At 40.0% G+C, this 20,192-nt stretch overlaps 1 protein-coding gene and 1 non-coding gene across 3 annotated transcripts in view; both read right to left on the bottom strand.

Moving 5' to 3' along the window:
* Positions 1-904: 904 nt before the first annotated feature.
* PUM1 (pumilio RNA binding family member 1) overlaps positions 905-20,192 on the bottom strand; it is a 52,776-nt gene continuing 33,488 nt past the window's right edge. The window contains exons 9-22 of one of the 2 annotated variants that reach the window (XM_015822186.1): positions 19,764-19,880; positions 19,047-19,195; positions 17,329-17,467; positions 17,065-17,208; positions 15,475-15,765; positions 14,241-14,477; positions 12,445-12,712; positions 11,402-11,531; positions 10,955-11,089; positions 9,940-10,077; positions 8,793-8,918; positions 7,480-7,601; positions 3,659-3,851; positions 905-2,689 (exon numbers count right to left, since the gene is read on the bottom strand). In XM_015822186.1, the coding sequence (XP_015677672.1) occupies positions 2,558-2,689; positions 3,659-3,851; positions 7,480-7,601; positions 8,793-8,918; positions 9,940-10,077; positions 10,955-11,089; positions 11,402-11,531; positions 12,445-12,712; positions 14,241-14,477; positions 15,475-15,765; positions 17,065-17,208; positions 17,329-17,467; positions 19,047-19,195; positions 19,764-19,880 (2,321 nt within the window). In that variant the 3' untranslated portion in view covers positions 905-2,557. The remainder of the gene's footprint in view (positions 2,690-3,658; positions 3,852-7,479; positions 7,602-8,792; positions 8,919-9,939; positions 10,078-10,954; positions 11,090-11,401; positions 11,532-12,444; positions 12,713-14,240; positions 14,478-15,474; positions 15,766-17,064; positions 17,209-17,328; positions 17,468-19,046; positions 19,196-19,763; positions 19,881-20,192) is intronic. The other variant, XM_015822187.1, reaches the window with a different exon arrangement.
* LOC114922980 lies at positions 18,425-18,510 on the bottom strand. Its single transcript, XR_003810546.1, has one exon. It is a non-coding gene; the product is annotated as a small nucleolar RNA SNORD103/SNORD85 (small nucleolar RNA).

The following is a 20,192-nucleotide window of genomic DNA, read 5'->3' as shown; positions in this document are numbered from 1 at the left end:
CGTTGCCCAAGATGGCGATCGCGCTAGACAAAGACAAGACGGCAACCCTGAAGTAGTAAGCAAGAAACAAGAAGGACGTTTAAATTTCCCACTGCGGAGCTTCACGCCGAAATTGAGGTTTTGATTTGCCGGTCAGCCGCTGAGCAGCTGATCGGCGCTGAGTGGGGGAGCGCACGCGCTCTTCGGTCGGCGATTCCCCAACCGAGAAACAGAGATTCCAGAAGAAATTGGAGGAGACCCCGGATAGTTTGAAAATCCTGGAATTTTAACTTTAGGCACGAAGGAAATCGCTCCCTTCGTTCTGTGATTCCCCAGGAGCTGCAGCCGCAAGCTCTGGTTGAGAGCAGATTGCCCTTTTAAAGTTTAAAGTTCGGAGGACTAACAGCCGTTAGTCCTCAGATGCAGCCGGCAAAAAAAGGGGAACTTTCTTTGTCTTTGCCGGTCTGAAATAAATAATTTAGAGGGGAGAGGAAGGAGGAGCCCCTTCAAGAAATATCCCCCCCCCATCAATTAAATTTCTCCTTTAGGATGGATATCCACCAGGATTAAATTAGGAGTAAAATCCCAGCTAAAGAGATATAAAATGGAGGATCCCCCCAATGGAAGACTATACCTGCCTAAGAGCCAAGTTTTCACGTCTGTCCTGGGCGAGATCAAGTCAAAATCTGGGATCTCTATGGTCCAGGACAGGCGTGGCAACTTTGGCTGACTTGATCTGATTGGGCAGGAATACAGTCATAACCCATGGGTGGATCCTCCATCTCCAGTGCTGGAGAATATCTCCCCACCCCCAAAATACAACCATTTCTTTAAAAGCACTGCATAAGCAGATGGTGAAATCAGAAAGAAAGACAGTCATTTTGTCCTGGTGCACTATACTGAAAATACTCAAATGAAACACAAGTCCAGATTCCAAAGTTCTGTATTTTTCAAAATAAAGATCACACATTGTTTAGAGACAATCTACACAAGAGTTACAAAAAATAGTTGCCCAGGCATAAGCATACACAGGTTTGTTAATTATACACATATGGTTACAAGTGTGCTCGCAAAAAGGTTCATTGGAAATATACACAAGGCTCTGTAAATGTACACCGTGTAGTGTTACAATTCTATATTCAAACAAGGAAAATTGACAGTATGTTACATTCACTTACAAGTAGACAAAATGCAAAATACAGTTTATCTTCTGTACAAAAAGGCAAAGTGATTTCACACTTTACAAGGTGAAAGAGGGACTCTGATTGAAAAGGAATAAGGGGTGTGTCTTTTTTTTACTGCCACAAAATAAGTAAAACATTGTTTTTCTTTTTCAAAGAGTCAAATAAACACTATTTTTTAACTGAATCTTTTGTGTGTAACATTTAGAAAGGATTGCTACTCTTTTGACTAGGTGACAAATAAAAAAACCAAGCATTTTCTTTTAAACATTAACCAGGCTGTATAAAGAGAACATTTCCTTCCAAAGAAAAAAAAATTACTTCTGGTTGAAATTACAATTTACAATATACAACACTATATGCTACGACCATAAAAGGGGTGAATATACACTGAAATGCACAGGTTTTGCTAATTTATTTTCTTACCAAAAATGGGTTTATGTTGATTCAAACTTCTCCACATTTACATTACAGAGGTTTACAAATGTACAATTGTACAATCAAAAGTATGTTCCACTACTAGGGTACATTATAGATACAGATTAGACATCAAAACAAGAAAATACTACAAATTTTTATATATGCAAAGTCTACACCAAGTATACACTATATATTTATAGAAGCAAGACCAAAGTTGAATTGGATTTTTTTCTACATGCTAAATAATTAAAAAAAATTGCCTCTGTGTTAACAGAAGAACTGTAGTAGAAGAACACACCAACCAGCTATTTAAAAAAAACTCTTGGTGTGTATGTTTCCCCCAAAAAATTGACTGCTAAGCTCAATTCTTTAGCACTTTGTGCTATGAAAAAGGAATTTTTAAAAGTTTGTGAAACTTAAAAACTTACCTTAAATTGAAGCTTTAGCAAACTGATTTTTTTTTAAATTTATAAACAGTGTTAAATGCAGATCTGCGCAATTTAACTAAAACTTCTCTTTGAGTGTGGACTAAAAGAGAACAAAACAGTTGTTTCCAAAAAGCTCTCCTGTAAGGTAGAGGAGTTAAAAACTTTTTTTTTTAAATTTCATATTAGCCACCTTGAAAGTTTTCCATATTTGAAATAGTTACATCAATGAACAAAAATGTGGCTTTCCATGTACATCTGTTGCCTATGTACAAGAATTCTATACACCACTGAAACAGCAGGGCAATTTAAAAAAATAATTAGTACATGTTATGCAGGATAAAATTAAAGAAATTTACAAAGGGTCTTTTTTGCCTCCCCTCCCAGCTTTTTTTCTGTTTAAATTTGTTGATTAGTTTTATTTTGTCATTCTCATAATATCTATGTTGAGCAACCATGAATATTTTTCAAAGTATATATTAAAACTTGACAGGTTGCTGGTTGTGTATTCCAGGTACTGTGGTCACAAATTCTCTTCTGTAGCTCATTGTTTCAGATGATGCCATTTGGTGGTCCACAAATAGGTCCAAGGTCAACCCCGTTCTTCATGTAGTACTTCTCCAGCTTGGCCAAGATGTGTTTTCCATATGTATATTTGCGGAGAGTGGCAATGTGAGGTCGGATCTAGGGGATGAGGGCAGAGGAATTTAAGCACCATTGGTTCACAAGTACACTCACATGAAACTATGACTGCTGAACTACATAGGATGTTGAAACCTCAGATCTGTGTATCATCCTGGATTACACAAGTGCTCCTGAAATAAACAGTCTGACGGGGTCTTTCAAGCTGCCAGAGTGGATTAAATGCAAACGATGAACTAGGCAACGAATGACAACAATGATTTCTGCCTTCATACAGATAGTGCCATTATCTGTTGTAAAGGTGAATTCAGAGACCAATGAAACTAAGCCAAACTAGAGAGGATTAACTCTGGGAACTTTTGTTGAACTAGTAAATGCAAAACAGAGGCATCAAGTCCTGACTAGCCAGTATTAGGGAGACACATACGCACTTCCTCTGAAATTTTCCCATGTTGTTCCAGTCCCTATAAAGATTTGGGATCCTCCCAAATAATGTATTTTAATGTACATGTGATACCCAATCCCTTGGCAGTCATCATGATTGTGCATTACAGCAGCGGAACTGGGGGGAGGGAAGGGATGCTTCCGTGTGAGCAGCAAGAGCAATGCTCGCACAAATGGAGCTATATGTGCACATGCTCACCTGCTGCTTGCATGGCCTGTTATGGTTGGGGAGCCCTGCATCACAGGTTATCATTTGCATTCTGATCCTCTTCATGATTATTCACTAATATAAACTGAATAATGCAAAACCAGCAAATACGATTACTTTAAACATTGTTTGTATTTTAGTAGGGAAAGTGAATGCCAAAAAATCATTCAAGATGCTACCCTAATAACAAAAACACAAAGATAGCTTTGACAGCTTGTTGTCCTGATCAGGACAACTGGGAAGGGGTAGTGGCATCTTTCAGGTCCTTGGGTAGTACTTCCAAGAAATGTCTGTTCATAATTTCTGCACTGGCTGTATTCCAACAAAATAAAATGGGCAAATCCAGGCCACCGACCCACCTTGTGCATCACAATCTTCCTCTGGGCTGGCTCTGCCACATCGATCATTTTCTGTACCACGTAATTGGCATACTGATCTTTCATCATGGTGTATAAGGCACTGTGAGGGCCATCGTTCATAGTACACACCTCATCAATCAGCATGGCTCGTTCAGTGCGAGAGGCATGTGTGACACATTTCTCCACAACATTGCTGCAGCAAGTCAGAAAGGCTACAGGTTATTGGCAGGCATCCCAACAGGCATCCGTATCAATGGATTTTGCAAAGTATTTCACGCATCTCTAAGTGTGGATACGCACATCCAGAGAGGATAGAGTCATAAAACATCTGAACAGTTTTCCCCTGGTTACATAAGAATGCAGACTGGGAAATTGAAATAAATGGTCAGGACTGAGTTTTAGCTTGAGACTGAGATAACAGTGTCTTCTATAAACAAGCTTTAAAATACGCTCACTAATGTTGACTCAGTGATATCAAGAGCAACTAGGAATAATGCATATATAGCTACTATCTACATTTATTTCAAAAACAAGTGCTTTACAATATAGCATGTACCGATCTCCAACTTCTTCACCTACCCTTAAAGGCATCCTGAATTGACAAATACAAAATAGTTGGGTTGGGCTAGAACAAAGATTGTGTTTCTAAAGACATGCTGAATATACACTGCACACTGCTTTATATCAACAATAAAATTGCTCTTAGATGTTCTTAGTTCCTGAAGCAGTAACAACTTCATCCTTCTCTAGTATCTACATTACACTGCACAGAGGCTGCCCCTAGCTGGAATCAGATAATACTTGGTCCTGATTTGGAGGAACGCATTGGTGCAAACACTCTTGACACCCAAGGATTTGAATTGTTTCATAAGAGAGCAGTACTGGATAAAACTAAGCAACACAACACCAAGTGATAATCTAATCTTTCATCTTGGTCTGTTCCATGACTGCATTTAAACTCTACTCATGCAGACTTCCTGTTCCTGCAAGCAGTGCAATCAGCTGAGAGATTTGGGATACCAAACTCTTCAGCTGAGTTTCTTCCTGTTTGGGGACCCTAAATGGGCCAGAAGTCACCCCGGAGAGGTGGCAATGAAAGAAGGTAGTCCCAGGGACCTAGGAGAGACGGCGGTCTCCCCAATCGGTCCAGGAGAAGCCTCCCAGAAACCAACAGGAGAAAGGCTAGCTAACTTCATTGTCTAGCCCCAGCTGCAAGCAACGGAAGTCAAAAAGCTCTACTTAAGTTGATTGTGAACAGTGCGTTTGAAGCTGGGTAAGAACTGATTTTCTCTATCCTACTTATTTTCCTGAAAAAGAGAACTCCCAAGAAGCAAAAATACCTCCGAGAGTGAAAAAAGGAGGGATCCCCCCCTTTGGCTATTGGAAGCGGTGAATCTAACTCTTTAAGGAGGAAAAAGACTAGAAAGAACTGAAAAATGATCCAACGCTGACACCTACTGGTGGATGAGGACTATAAAATCTCTGCCTGTGGCCTTCAAAGTCTTAATAAACACAGCTGCTTAGATAAAGTGATATTTACAGAATGGATATTTTACAAGAGGAAATATACGATATGCTGCAATCCATTCAAAGGACAATGATCTCAAACCACAAAGAAATACAAAATAACTTTGAAAGTATAAATCAACTTATCTCCAATTTAATTTCACTTCAAAAAAACCCTCAGAACACAGCAGAGATGATTGAATATAAATCCGAGGAAAAAGATTTAAAGATGGACTTTCACAAAATAAAAGAGTATGATTTAATTCAAGTGGAAGAAAAGACAACTTACATTTTAACATCACAAAACAAATCTGAAGACAAGAGAAAGGATTCGACGAAGAGACAAAAAGTGACAAAAAGAAGTGGAGAGAAAAGGAAGGAAAAAGATTCCTAATAAAAAAAAGGGAGCAAATGCTCATAACAGAGACATTGATTTACTTTCTACATCTACAGTAACTCATATGGGAAAACCTTTTGATCCAGCAAAGTACATTGATTAAGAAAGATTCTGGGCAAAGAAAAAGGATTAAGATGGAAACTGAGAAAATAGATGATGGGACGTATCAGAGAGAATACTTAAAAAAGAAACGTGTGTTTGAATATGGTTAAAGAAATAGAAAAAAATTGAAATACACCACTCTAAGAGGGATGAAATGTTTTAGATACTTAAATGTGACTGAATTCAAGAAACATCCTGGGTGGTTGGCTGTGTTGTAACATCCTGAGCTTTAGCGTTGTAACCTCCTGAGTTCTGTGATGTGATGTCCAGAGCAGAAGGCTGTGATGTAGCATCACAGGCTTTGGTTTGGCTCCGACTTTGCGGTCTAGCTGTGTTCATGGCGTGTGTCCAACCACCCAGGATGTTGCAACACAAAACTTAGGATATCGCTACACTAGATCTCAGGATGTAATCACACAACCCATTACCCAGGTCATTATAACACAAAAGACTAATGGGCACACAGCCAGCACCTCAACTACTCAGGATGTTATGAAACAGCCAAACAATCCGCAAACAATAACTCCCACACAGTCAACCAACCCACCTACAGCAACTAAGCCAGCACTCCACACATCCCCACCAATATTTATAGAGAGACGGCAGCTCTGATCACACTTTGCTCACACAAGCACGAACCCGAAGACCCCAGCCTGAAGATGACGAGTGGGACCTCGTCGAAATGTCGCCAAGATACTCTCAATCTTACACGGGAAAAGACCCGAATACGCCAAGACCTGCATACCTGTACCCGTGAAAATCTACGAAAACACACACACACACACACACACACATATATGCTTTGAATCAGAGTTAAGGGATTAGATGTCTAGACTTATTGAATAGAATGTCTAAAGATTAAATATATTTTTAACTATGATTAAAAAGAATAAAAAATTTGAGAAAATAAATACTATTAATCTAGGAGGGATATATATCCTAAGTAGTATGTTATTTCTTATGTTCCGTTACTTCTGCTTTCTTCTCTTCTTTTTTATTTTTCATTTCTTTTTCGTTCTTCTTCTTTTCCCTTCTTTTTACTCTTTTATCCATTACTTAAGAAACGTAAAAATGTGAGATGGCTTATATGGAAAAAATATAATTAAGTCTGTCAATGTAAATGTAACTAATCGCTGAGAAAACCTTTACCAGTAAGAATATTTAGAATTTGGCGGGAGAAATAAACTAAAATAAGGATTGTAACAGGATCAGTGATAAGGCAATCCAAATGACTGAAAAGAAAAGAAATGTACTAATATGATGATTATTTTTTAGGAATATTGGAAAAAATATATACTAAATTGTCATTTATTAAAACAATAAGAATTGTATTAACAATGTTTGCAAAAAAAGAATGTTTTGGGGAAAGAGGAAATCAACTAAAATTAATATATAGAATACAGACTATAGAAATCAATTGTTAAGGAGTGTCTTTACAAATGTAACCCAGACAACACATTGTTTACCAATTATTGAGTGACTTATGCTTGTAAAAAAAATTAATAAAAAATATAATACAAAAAAAATAAACTCTACTCATGCAGAATTCGTGATTTCACTACCGTTTAGCCTCTCCCCACCTTCCCAATGCCACATTCTGCTCTATGTAACTCTGCCCAATAAAGAGATCTAAAAATACATTTGCAGGACAGGAGAGAAGCTACTAAACATTTCATCATTAAGATGGATCCTAAAGCTTCATTTTGAATTAGTAGCTCTTTTTTTTCTGTATATGATAAACAAACCTTCTCCCACTTCAGTATTTTTCCTAGAGCTAATTATTTAGAAATAGACATAAAAAGATATATAATGATACCTGGCAAATTTGTGCTGACTCAGCACAAGCACGTTGCCTCTAATTTCTGCCACTATCTTGCTTTTATCTTCAGGTCGCCCATGTTCAAGTACATGTTGGATAACATAGTTCCCATATTGATCCTGTTTGGGTAGACAACAGGAGATTAAACCTTAAAACCCTTTTTGTGCTAAACATCCTTAAAACTTGATTGTAATTACGCAGTATTATGTAATAAGCCAGGCTGTAATCAAGCTAATTACAATTTTCATTTCTGAAATGGAGTACCAAAACTATTGCCTTCTCATCAATTCTTTCTCCATCAAATGTGTATTCCACCTTTTATTCTGGAACTTAACACAATGCTTTGTCCTATTTTTCTCTACAAAAAGTGTGAGAGGTAGATTGGTGGGCTGAATATGATAACCAGTTGCTATATAAGAAGGATTAGGTGTGACATGATAGCAGTGTTCCAATGTCTATGGGGCTGCCACAAAGAAGAGGTGATCAACCTATTCCCCAAAGCATGTGAAAGGCAAGGCAAGAAGCAATGGATGGAAACTAATCAAGGAGAGAAGCAACTTAGAACTAAGGAGGAATTTCCTGAAGTTAGAACAATTCATCAGTGGAACACCTTGCCTCCAGAAGTTGTGGATGCTCCAACACTGGAAGTTTTTAAGAAGAGATTAGACAAGGATTTGATTGAAATGTATAGGTTTCCTACCTGAGCAGGGGATTGGACTAGAAGACCTCCAAGGTCCCTTCCAACTCTATTATTCTGTTTTCCTAGTGCCAGTTTAATACCTTTAACAGTATAGGTGGTCAATGTTTCTCAACCTTGGCTTTTTGAAGCTGTGTGCACTATAGTTCCCAGAATTCTCCAGCCAGCTACGCTATGCTGGCTGGGAAATTCTGCAAGTTGAAATCCACACATCTTAAAGTTGCCAATGTATGTGTATGGTCCTTGTTTAGCCACAATTGGGATTGACACCTAAGAAGTGAAACCATAACTATGTTCATGATCTTACTTCAGCATTCCTTTGCTTTACAGATCTGCTAAGGTCATACATGCAAGTATTGGTCATCAAATAACTTTTGTATCACTATTGTAACTGAACGGTCAATAAGCAAGGCAGTTGCTAAACAAGGATTACGCAGATACCCTATTTTTCTGCCCTTCTCCAATCTGGTATCTTCTGGATGTGAGTTGCTGAACTCCCATATTGGCCTACCCAGCATTGTCATTGCTGAGAATTTTGAAAGCCGACCACATATCTGGAGAACATCCAAGTGCCAGAAAACTGTCCAATTTCATTTATGAATTGACAGATTACCTGCACAAGCTGTTCTGTGTGTTGATGAAGCTCTTCCAGGATAGGGAGGGTCTGTTCAGGTAGACAGTGTTCAAGGATCCTCTGAATGACCCGGCAGCCATATGGATGGGTTGACAAGGCAAACACCTGAGTTCAAGAGACAGAGGTGAGGACATTCAGAACAGCCTAAATTTAAAAGAAGCAAACAAACAACCAAAAACACCAGGCAAGGTAGCATGTCAAATATTTAATACTCGCTAGTTATCACTCACTGCCAGGCTCCAAAAGCTGTGAAACTGAATTCTTTGTACATTTTAAAACTTGATGTTAAGATTGATGGTGACATGGTGTAGTTGGAAGAAAAATGGTCATTTTGAGCTTTCAAAACGTTGTCATCTTGAACTACCTTATTTTCCTGCAGTTCTGGAAGAGAAGGTAACCTTGGCCTACTGCATACTGGATTACGTGAACACGGCAATGCTTTTAGCTTTCTGCACATGACTCCTTTGGGCGCTTCACGCGCAGGGCCTTAAAATCCTGCTGAAGGATTCAAATACTTTTTTTTAACTGGCTGCTCTTTATAGAGAGAGATATATCCCCAAGACCATAGGATGCGTTGACTTCCAATTCCTTCTCAAAACTTAGCTCATTTTTATGATGTCTGCTTTTCAGCACTTTAATTTCAGTTCAAGTATTTATAATAGAACTGATCCACAATTTGCTCAGTGACTTTGGGATAATATTTGGAATTTAAGCATTGCAAAGCAGGAACGTGGAGATACATACCCATACCCACACACATATATGTATGAAGAAATTTTCCATCTTTCATTGCTCTTTTCCTCTCCCAATACTTTACCAGTTACTCTATGAAACAATATACATATATTGGTGGAAAAACAATGATAATAGCGTCCCCAGTTAGAAATGAGGGGAAAATGGGCTACTAGACAGCAGCAGACAAAGGGGATAGATCAGATCACTAAGTGTACCTTTTCAAGGAAACAAAGCATTTAAATGATCTTGTATCTGATCATTATCCTGCCATTTAACTAAAGACAGAGTATCCAAAATTAATTCCTTCAGCCCTGCTATTTTATATCAATTTCCTTGCCTCCTAATGTCTGTGTACATTCTCTGTCAAATATGCACACAAACACCTTCTTACCTGCCCCTTAAATGCATCAATTATAAACTGCAGGGATTGTGGCTGCACACATTCAATGCATTTTTGCACAACATGATTTCCATTCTGGTCTTTTACACACTTCAAGACGTGGCCATCCAGTTCTCGGACCATCTCGTTCTATGGAAGAAGGGATAGAGAAACACAGAGAAAGCACCACCAGAACCACAGACAGTAAAAACCAGGCCTTAAGAACCAGCTAAGATGATTCTTCTTCTTAAACTCCCAAGCACTGATCAGCAAGATTCTCATGGATCTTGGGTAAAATGAAGCTTCTCCTATCTCCTGTTTCTGATAGGCAGGAACTGAATCACTTGTGCAAACAAATTCAAAGTCAATATGGTTCTGGAAATGACATGATATTGCTCTGATCACCCAAGTGTTTGGTTCATAGATATTTAAATTTCAAGCTCAAAATGGGATGGTTTCAAACTCTTTTGGAATGGTCAGAAGGGCAACCAAACAGCAGTTTTGAGCTTGGAACAAAGTGTTTCAAATTCAGGATGTTTTGAGTTCAAAACATTTTGCAAAGGCCTATTATTTCACTTCCCCCCAAAATGCATCTGAGCTTGCCAATCACAAAGAGTAGATTTTGCTGAATGGGCTGTGGGCATGTGGGCTATCTCAAGAAAGGAATGTCCCAACTGTAGCTCCTCCTAGCTAGCAATCACTACTAACCACCCCCCACCTCACCCCCCCCCCCAAGAAAATAGCAAAGACTGCACAAGACCTTTTATTATTTTCTTCACTACCTTTATGGCAAACATGATCTGGGAAGAACACACAGCATCCCCTTGCCCACCAACACCTAGTCTTGCATTCCCCAAAAGTCTTTCACTATTTGTACACGTACACAGGTCATAGAATAGATACATCACAACCACTAAAAGGAGAAGAAGAAAAAAATCATAAAGACAAAGCCTAAGGTAATTTAATTTAAAATGAAAGGAAACACTGACATGTAACATCAAGAGATAAAAGTAAAATGGAAACTTACAATTACCTGCTGGTCTGGGGGAATAAACTCAAGAGCTTTTTGTATAACTCGGCAGCCATACATTTGCAAAGCCAAGGAGAGGACATGGCCACGGATACGTTCTGCTAAAGCGAGCTTCTGTTCTAGGCTGCCAAACTAGAAGCAATGACAGCAGTTACAAGACATATTTCAGTGTTTATCAAAACATGCAGAGTAGGTTAAAACCCACCTAATTTAATATGCTTAAATGGCCAAAATTTTGCAAGACCACTGAATAACAGGAAGTTTCTGCATTCTCACATGAGATTTCACAAGGTGACATCATCATGACTAGATGAGATTAGAGGTAGGAAGGAGACGGTGATGTTCACCTGAGAGGTTTGCCAACTCCTGATTCATTCCACTTAATTTGCAGCTAAGCCAAATGGAAACAAAACCTCTGGAAATAGCACTGTAAACAGAACTCACCTCAAAAAATTTCTGGATTACATAATTTCCAAACACATCAACCATCAGCTGATATGCTGCCTGTAGGATTTCATTGAAGACAAGCTGTCTTTCAGCTGGGGTGGCACGTTCCAGTTTAAGCTGGATAAACCTGGAGAGGGTACAATTAAACAAGAAATTTGTATGGCTGATGTTGATGTAGTTTTTTAAAACTTGAAATTATTGAAGTAAGATAACTATGCCTAGCATTTGCCTGACAAAAACCAAATAAAAAACAGCACTGAGACTTTCTACCAGATTAATTTATATATTACCCTCCAGCCAGCAATTCCCTATTGATTTTAACTCAAAATAAGCATAAATCCAATGATATCAATTGCTACTGGCATGCTGAAGCATATAAACCTTTCTACACAAAAATAACCCTTCCTGTCTTTGCCTCCGGACAGCTGCGTGAACAAGAGCTTTTAGAAACAAGTGATTCCTAGAGTCTGAGGGCTTCCCTCTATGGAAATGATATAGCTAAAACTCTTGTTAGGATTTTAAGTTGCTTTAAGTGGCAATCTTTCAGATAATTTTATGCAGTTTCTGTTACCAGTGCAATATACTGTCTTGCTCCTTAAACTATTTCTGACATTTATAGGAATGAACTCAGCCATGCACCGATCCCAAAGGTTTCAATGACCTCCCCAGGCCATTCAATGCATAATTTTAATGTGAAAAGAGGATGAAACGTGTAATTATATTGGCCAAATTTTAGGCAGCTGGGTGACCTTGGGTCAGTTTCTTAGGGCTAGAAAGAAAGCAATGGCAAACCACTTCTGAAAAAAATTGCCAAGAATAGTATGGCTTTGTCTATGTACTTTGCCAGGAATGAAGACTTACTCAAAGGGACCAAAACAAAAACCTCCCCAATATAAATATAAATATAGGGCCCAGTTGTGTTTGAGGAAAGCAGTCCCGCAGAATGCTACTCAAACATTATGTTTGGCCTGGAAAAAGGAAAAAAAAGCCCCTGCACTCTTTTCTATAAAAGTTCTCTTCTGCTAGTTCTCCCCGCTTACCTTGATCCATGTTGATCCTGGGAAAATTCCATAATGTGACCAGCAATCTCTCTCAACTGCAGGTTCGGATACCGGTTATTACGGAAGTCTTCGAGCAGCCTGCTGCGGCCAGAGGGCATGACATCGGACATCCCATAACGCAAGCGCGAGGATGGGAAGAGGGTACTGCTGGGACTGAAGAGACTGGAAGCGCTGCTTGCACTCCGGTACTTGGCTTCAGCTCCAGGGGCAGCAGAGATGTAACGGCCACTTCCATTTGTGAGACCTCCTGCAAGGATTAAAAAAAAAAAAAAAGCTAAAATACCAGTGGTAGCTTACGTGGCTAGTAAGAATGCCTCAAGCTGCCAACACACGGAGACATTTTCCCCCAGGCTGTAACCGAAGTGGGACAGACTTTTAACTGAAAAAAAATGCACATGTGATCGTTCAGTGGTTGGTTTTAGTCATAAAGGCAAGCTGTGGTTTCCATGTCCTTTGAACCTTCGCCTCTTTCTTTATTGGCACCAGAGGTGATTAGTCAGTTCCTACATCCAGCTTTAAAAAACTCCAATGGATGAGGGCTAAAATGAGATAGTCCTCCCTTCACAAGAAAGCACCGCCAGAGAAAACCAAGCTTCCACTATACCTTTGCTGCTGCAGAATGAGCTTTACGCAAGTGATCTAAGCAGGTGAGTACTTTTTACTTTTTCAGAAAAAACATAATCAGGGCCGATCACTTAGCAACAGCATAATTTTGCTGCTGCTGCTTAAAAAAAAAAAGCCCAATTTCAAGCCCAATAGTAGGCAAAGACACAAATTCTACTTTGAATGCCACTGATGATACTTTTTTATTGGAACATCTTACATATTATCCTATTCTTCTCCACCTTTCTATTTGCTAGCATATGCCCTTGCAAAAAAGCATTCTGTACAGATTCACTAGATGTGACTCGATCAATACACCAGCCACAATCTGGGTGTGAAATTACGTTATCTATGACCTACACTTAGTGTGCAACCCTATCAAGAGCCCAACGTGGAACAATCCTGGATCCAGTCACTGTTTACTGAGATGCCGTCATATTTCAGACCAAGAAAAAGGCTGGGGTCGAAAGCCAGTTAAAGGTTAAGGCTAACAAGATTAAAAGGATAACGGTTTAGCATTCACAAAAGGAATATTGTCTAATATTTGGATTCTGCTGTTATTTCTGTTTGAAACAAATAAAAAGCAGCTTTTAAGGATTACAGATCATTTATAAGACAGAAGTCTTCAGTCTTCTGACATTCTTTAACTGGGCCAATCTTGCTGGGCCCACAAAACAGTTTTTCAGAGTGGGGTTTCAAGAAGGAAGGTTCCTGAAGGTTCCTAGCCAGTTCAGTTCAGAGTTCTTCTTGAGGTCCTGTCATCTAAGCAGGAGCATCTATCTACCCAAGCAATATAGCATAACAATAGATAAAATGGGATCCTCTCAGTATTTTGAATTGGCTGTTCTATTGTTAGCCAAACCATCTAGAGCAGAGGTCCCCAACTGTTTGGACACTAGAGACTGGTTCTGTGGAGAGAGGTTTTTCCACGGACCGGAGGGAGCATGGTTTTCTGTGCTGCCTGCATCCCGCGGATGGGGCTTTGCTTGTTTGTGCGGACCGGTTGCTGGCATGCCGCGGCCCAGTACTGGTCCAGGGACCAGGGGTTGGGGACCCTTGATCTAGAGGACAGCAAGTTTCAAGCAGTGGTCCAGATGGGAAACAATGAGTGGGGGCAGCCACAGCTTCAACCAAGATGCAGATTTAACGTGTGAGAACAGCAGTGCCCTTACCAAGGTTTAAGCTTGAAGAAGAGCCATGAGAAGACAAAGATGGTGGAGGAGTCTGAGAATGGCCAGGTCCTTGACTAGGTAAAGGCATGCCTACCGGACCCGGTGAAGAGGAAAAACCAAGGCCATTATAAAAGCTATGTCCTATAGGAGTCAAATTGCTGGATGTCCTCTTGTAGAGATCAGTGCTGCCAGTGAGGGAATCTCTGCGAGAACCGCTGCCTGTGTTGGAATTGGCAACTGAAACAGAAAGGAAAGAGGTGAGGAGTGAAAGGTCTCATCAATAAGAAAAGGAGGATACTGGGAAGGAGGAATACCTCTGGGTCTAATTATCAAAGCAAAACTGAAAGATTGGGAATTATCTCCTAATGCTACTAGAATTCTTTCAAATTAACAGAAACAGGCATGACAGAAGGTGTCTAAATTTCAAACAGCACTCTCCACATTGAATAATTTTAAAATAATTATTTTTTTTTAATCTGAAAAAACTCTGAAATCAAAAATCTTACTGGAATGCCAGTATCCTGTTTTACACACCCTTTTAATTTTCTCACATGAGATTTCTAGAATTGAGGGATCAAATTACTGATAGGGATGTGGCATTTCTCTGAGATTTTCTCTGAGAAAGATTTATTTTTCTCAGCCACTTTCTCAGCAATTTAGCAAAGAACCAGTGAGATGTAATGGTTGAAGTACTGAGATTCAGAGGGTGGAACAAAATTTACTGGGAAACCTTGGCTTAGTCACAGGTTTAACATAATACTTTCAAGGTAGGTGTTTAAATAGGATAGGGGAGGCCACAAAAAAGGCTAGGAAAATGCAAACAAATAAACACAGCAATAAATATTCCTTCATATACAGATATCAATGAGCTGAAATTTAAGTTGTGTTAACACACTGGACTAAAGTCATATTTGTCATATTTAACAACCGCCAATCTCCCTCACTGAGGGACCTGTGTGATTTATTTGATACGACTGTGTTGTCTGAACCTAATTCTTGAGACACCCTTAGAAAACTTTTTTCTTTAGTCCACCGTGTAAGCCAGGGGTCATGTCCTAAAGGATCTTCGCTGGATCTATGGAGAACTGGGAGCTTTATTCAGAACTGACCTACATAAAAATTCCTATTCCCTCCTAGCCAGTTCAGTTCAGAGTTCTTCTTGAGGTCCTGTCATCTATTCCCAGTCATAAAACGGCTGTTGTTTGCTTTACTTGGAGAGAGCTGCCGCTCCTACCTGCTGTTCCGAAACCTCCCAGCGCAGACCCCAGGGTAGCACCAAGGGAACTGCTGCTCCCAAAGCCGAGGGAAGTGTTGGCAGGCTGGGCAGAGCCCTGAGAAAAGAGCGAGCTGCTCTGCGAATTGCTAGTGAGGGAATTGTTGCCGTAAAAGGAGCTGGAGGCCAAGTTGCTGGTGGGCTGCTGCTGCGGCTGCGGCTGTTGAGTCCCAAGAGGTCGGAAGGGCCCGCTGGTCGTTCCTGCTAGGCCACCAGCAGCACCGTTGGCTGAAGCTGCAGCAGCTGCAACCGCTACCACAGGGAAAGAGAGGGGGAAAACATTAACAAGGCAAAGAATGGGAAACCTCACCCAGCCTGAATAAATACAGCTCATTTAGTGACCATTCAAAGTTACAAGGGCACTGAAAAAAGTAACTTATGACCATTTTTCACAGTTATGAGCTTTCCAACCTCCCCAGAATCACGCGATCAAAATTCAGATGCTTGATAACTGGTTTGTATTTATGACGGTTGCAGCGTCCCAGGGTCACCTGATCACTTTTTGCAATTTTCTGACAAGCGAAGTCAATGGGGAAGCCAGATTCACTTAACAACCGTGTTAACTAGCTTGTCAACTGCAGTGATTCACTTAACAGCTGAAGCAAGAAAGATCGTAAAATGGGGCAAAATTCACTTATCAAAGATCTTACTTAACAACAGAAATTTTGGGCTCAATTGTGTTCGTAAGTTGAGGACTACCTATATGGCATTTATTTTATAGAATGCTATGTATCCAAATTCATTTCCAGGAAAGGCCATCGATAACGTTTATGTATCACTTGGAGCAGTAATTTCTAAACTGTTGGGAGAAGAGTGTATCACACTGGCAATCAAATTAAATGATTTGCCATGATAGCAAAGCAGCTTTCCACATAACAGTCCCTACCCTCCTTTCTTTCTAGTGAGTTTGTAAACAGCACTTTTACTGCTGTGGCACTTTAGAATTTGCTTACATACAAATCAGGAATCGTGCTTTAAAACAAACTCTAGCTTACTAAAACAAAGCATAGAACAATCACCTGGTTAATATGTAATATTAAGCCACAGTAGGAAAGATTAGCATAACGTGATTTGCAAACCTGCCTTCCCCCCTCCTTGTATCTTAGTGTTATGTGCAAATTTAGCCATGATCGATCATTCAAGAAACACTCGATTTTTTTCAATTGAAAAAATCCTAGCTAAATATAATGCGTGAATACAGCCAATTCAAGCTAGGAAGACGGCACATTCAACTAGAATCCCTGCTTTATATGTTATAACTTAAGAATCACATGCATAGAAACGAAATGCCAGTTCGGTCTGCATGAGGGAAGAATGCTTGGGCCAAATTTGCTAAATGGGGACAACACCTTCTTGCTCACAAACATGCTAGGCAGGACTTGCCTTTTCCATATTTAATTCCATTTTTTTCTATGGATTTTAAGTCCTATGCAACCATGTGTTCCATCTGGATTTTGATACCCGTTACATCTAACAGTTTCACAGAGCTGCTGAAATGGACGATGCATCTGACTGCGGTGCTCCCACAGAGAGTACCTAAGCAAGACTTGCCTGCTTGTGCAGCTGAGGAACTGATGAGGACAGGGGCAGGAGCCACCAGTCGTACCGGAGCCCCAAGGCCATTCCTTGCCCCTGTATTCACCACAAGAGCACCTGTTTGGTCATAATAGGCAGCCGGAGCCAGGACTGGGTAACCTATGAAGACAGATGGGACCGTTATAAGGAATCGTCTTTACAATACTGGTGGGTTTTTGTGTGTGTGTGTGTGTTGCCCTACCCCCCCCCCCAATTCTTCTGGAAATCATAAGCTCCTACCTGGCATTCCTGCTGCCAGCCCCTGCCCAAAAGCAAGAGCTGAATTCACGGCTGCTGCAGCCACTAAAGGATCTGTCTGCTGGCCCTGTTGGTTCTGATTTGGGGTCAAAGGACGCTGGCTGGCTCCTCCCCGGAGAACCTGGGAGAAAAGCAAGGAGGTATCAGGTATCAGCACCATCAAGAGTAGAAAACAACATGCTGAAATTAACATAGAACATCCCTTTTTATTTCTTATATTTGGGAACCCATCTCTCCTAAAACACCTTCATTGAATGTCATATATATGCAGAATCAAAAACGGATGATTTTTTTTTCTGTAGAACTGGAAATGTAAAAGTTGGGCTATAGGAAACATTTATTGGTCAGTCAAACCTTGCATGCTTTTATAAAACCTCAATTTTTCAACTGTTCCTCATCATTCCTTCTAGACTCCCATGATGGTCTCCAGCATATCAGTTTATCCTTGTCTTTGGTCTGGTCTATTGCCTCCCAATTCTCTAAGAATGTCTCACTAGAAATATAGATTATGCTTAAGTCTACAACTCTGCTTTAAAGCATGCCACTTCTTAGGGCTGTTTTTATAAAAGAATAAAAAAATCAGGAGGGGTGAAAAACGTGCTGGGCTGTAAGGGAAATGTTGCTAAAGGACCCTGAAAAGGTTGGTTTTCAACAGCGGCACCGATTCCTGATTTCACTCAGAAAAAAGTTAAAAATGGAGTTTCCTTTATGGAGTATTTCTAGCCCGAAATGACACCATTGATATGTATACCAGGATTTTCATGGCTGAGTATAATTAACTGAACTTAATACTCCTCATCATTATCCATAATTAGTCTTAATGGATTGCTGCAAGAAATACAAGGTATACATATAAATTCATGAGTACCACAATGAGAGTCTGTCCTATTTTATTTTAGTTTTACATAGCAAGTCATTATAATAACAATTTGTAACTGTTTTTATATACAGTATGGGAACTTATAAAAATACCTAAATAAATTCTTTGGAGAACAACCATCAATAATATATCCATGTTCATTCAGCAGAAAAGAAATAGTAAACTCTTATCATAATAACAATGTGTTGTTTAAGAAGGTCCAGCTCAGCTTATCTGAGTCCATAACAGGATTCTCATTATGGAACAATGTTCTCAGTGAGGGCAAGGGTGTCATCACTGCCAGACCTTTGAGTTCAATGACTTGGAAAAATAAATTAAACTGTATTTCCTTATCCTCCCATGGCTGAAACCATACTACCAAATGATTATTTGTTGCCATCAAATATATTATTCTGCCAAACCCCATGCCAAAATCTAGACAGATAATCTTCTTTTGAGGATAGATATGCAAATAATAAATCATGGTTAACAAACCGAATTCACACAATACACTACACCAAAAGCACTTTACAGCTTACAGCCTGTAAATGAGAATTTCAGCAAATATTCTTGGCCATATTTCCATCATTCTTCTCTGCCTCTCCTCCTTTTATGCACACACCAGGCTTTCTTTCTCATAATCAAAGACCAACACACAGATCCCATTTATTGTTTCAGCCTTGGAACTACTTATTAAGAGAGTCTGCTACCGCTGCAGACTTGGCTCCAATAGGAGACTGCTCAGCAGGAAACCAACAAAAAGGGTCTCGTGTCATCACCAACCAGATCATACCTACCTACTACAAGGGGAAGGCGCTGTCTTTGAGGCAAGGCTTCTTACCTGCTGTTGCCCTTGCTGGGTCTGCTGTGAGGTTTGTTGATTTGAGGAGTTTGTGGCAGCAGCAGCAGCAGCTTGTTGTTGGAAAAGACTGGCGGGATATACTCCCCAGGGAGCTACTCCATAATATTGATGCGGGACAACGGCAGGCCCTAAAACACCAACAAAGGACTGGCTTTATCTTTTACTAGTTGCATCACAGGGATTTGTAGTTCAAATTAATCCACCACTAACTGAACAAGAGAAATAAAGAGCTAGGTAGCTTAAGTGGAACCCTATCTGGCCCAAGGGGAGAGGGGATAAAGAAGGTAACCCTGCCACATGCCCAATTTACTAAAATGTTCCAGTTATGGGCAAAAATAATAGTACTTATCACCCAGAACAAATACTTGCTTATTGGCAGATATATTTCACCTGAGATGCCTATACTTTCAGTCCAGAAGCCCAAACTAAGTGCTCTAACTATTTAAGGGTCTGGACAAGCTAAACAACATACTTGGGTCAGTTTTGTTTCCCTGGTCTCCCCCTTCCCAAACCTCTATAACCAGCCGCTCTGAAAGCCAAAGTAGGGGAAGGCAGCAAGCCGGGAAGGATACTGTGACTCAAGATACAAAGCTAATTCTGTGAGACATAAGGAAGATAGTCCCTTGGAGCCTCAAGTATCTGTGGGGTGGGGGTGGGGGAGTGTCCCAGAGCAAAGAGCATGTGAAAGCAACTCACCTAAAGTTGCAGCTGCCGCAAGTCCTGCTGCATAGGGATCTGTTCCTGGTGGAGCAGCACTGATGATGTAAGGGTTGGGCACAAAGGCAGCAGGAGCTAAACCTGCTGAAAGCATACCTGTCAGTGAAAACAAACTTGGCTAGCACTCCAACCCTACTAAACAACTTCTGCAGGGTGTGTGTGTGTGTGTGTGTGTGTGTGTGTGTGTGTGTGTGTAAGCAACCTATCTCTGATCTAACAGAACAAAGGATTCAAGGCATTAAGACAAGAGTCTTAAAATCTAGAGATCTTCTGTTGAGAAAACTACTACTCATTTTGATTTATTATTAAAAAAGAGCTTAAAATGTGTTCTTTTCCATTTTTTAAATAATTACATAGAGCATTTTATCCACGTTTGATTTTTTTTGGAACAGCTCTATAAACCCCCAT

Source organism: Protobothrops mucrosquamatus, unplaced genomic scaffold, assembly GCF_001527695.2.
Source record: "Protobothrops mucrosquamatus isolate PMUCROS unplaced genomic scaffold, P.Mucros_1.0 scaffold1486, whole genome shotgun sequence".
In the NCBI taxonomy this organism is placed as follows: domain Eukaryota; kingdom Metazoa; phylum Chordata; class Lepidosauria; order Squamata; family Viperidae; genus Protobothrops; species Protobothrops mucrosquamatus.
Note: the sequence above shows the minus strand (reverse complement) of the source record. Positions and strands in the feature narration are given on the sequence as shown.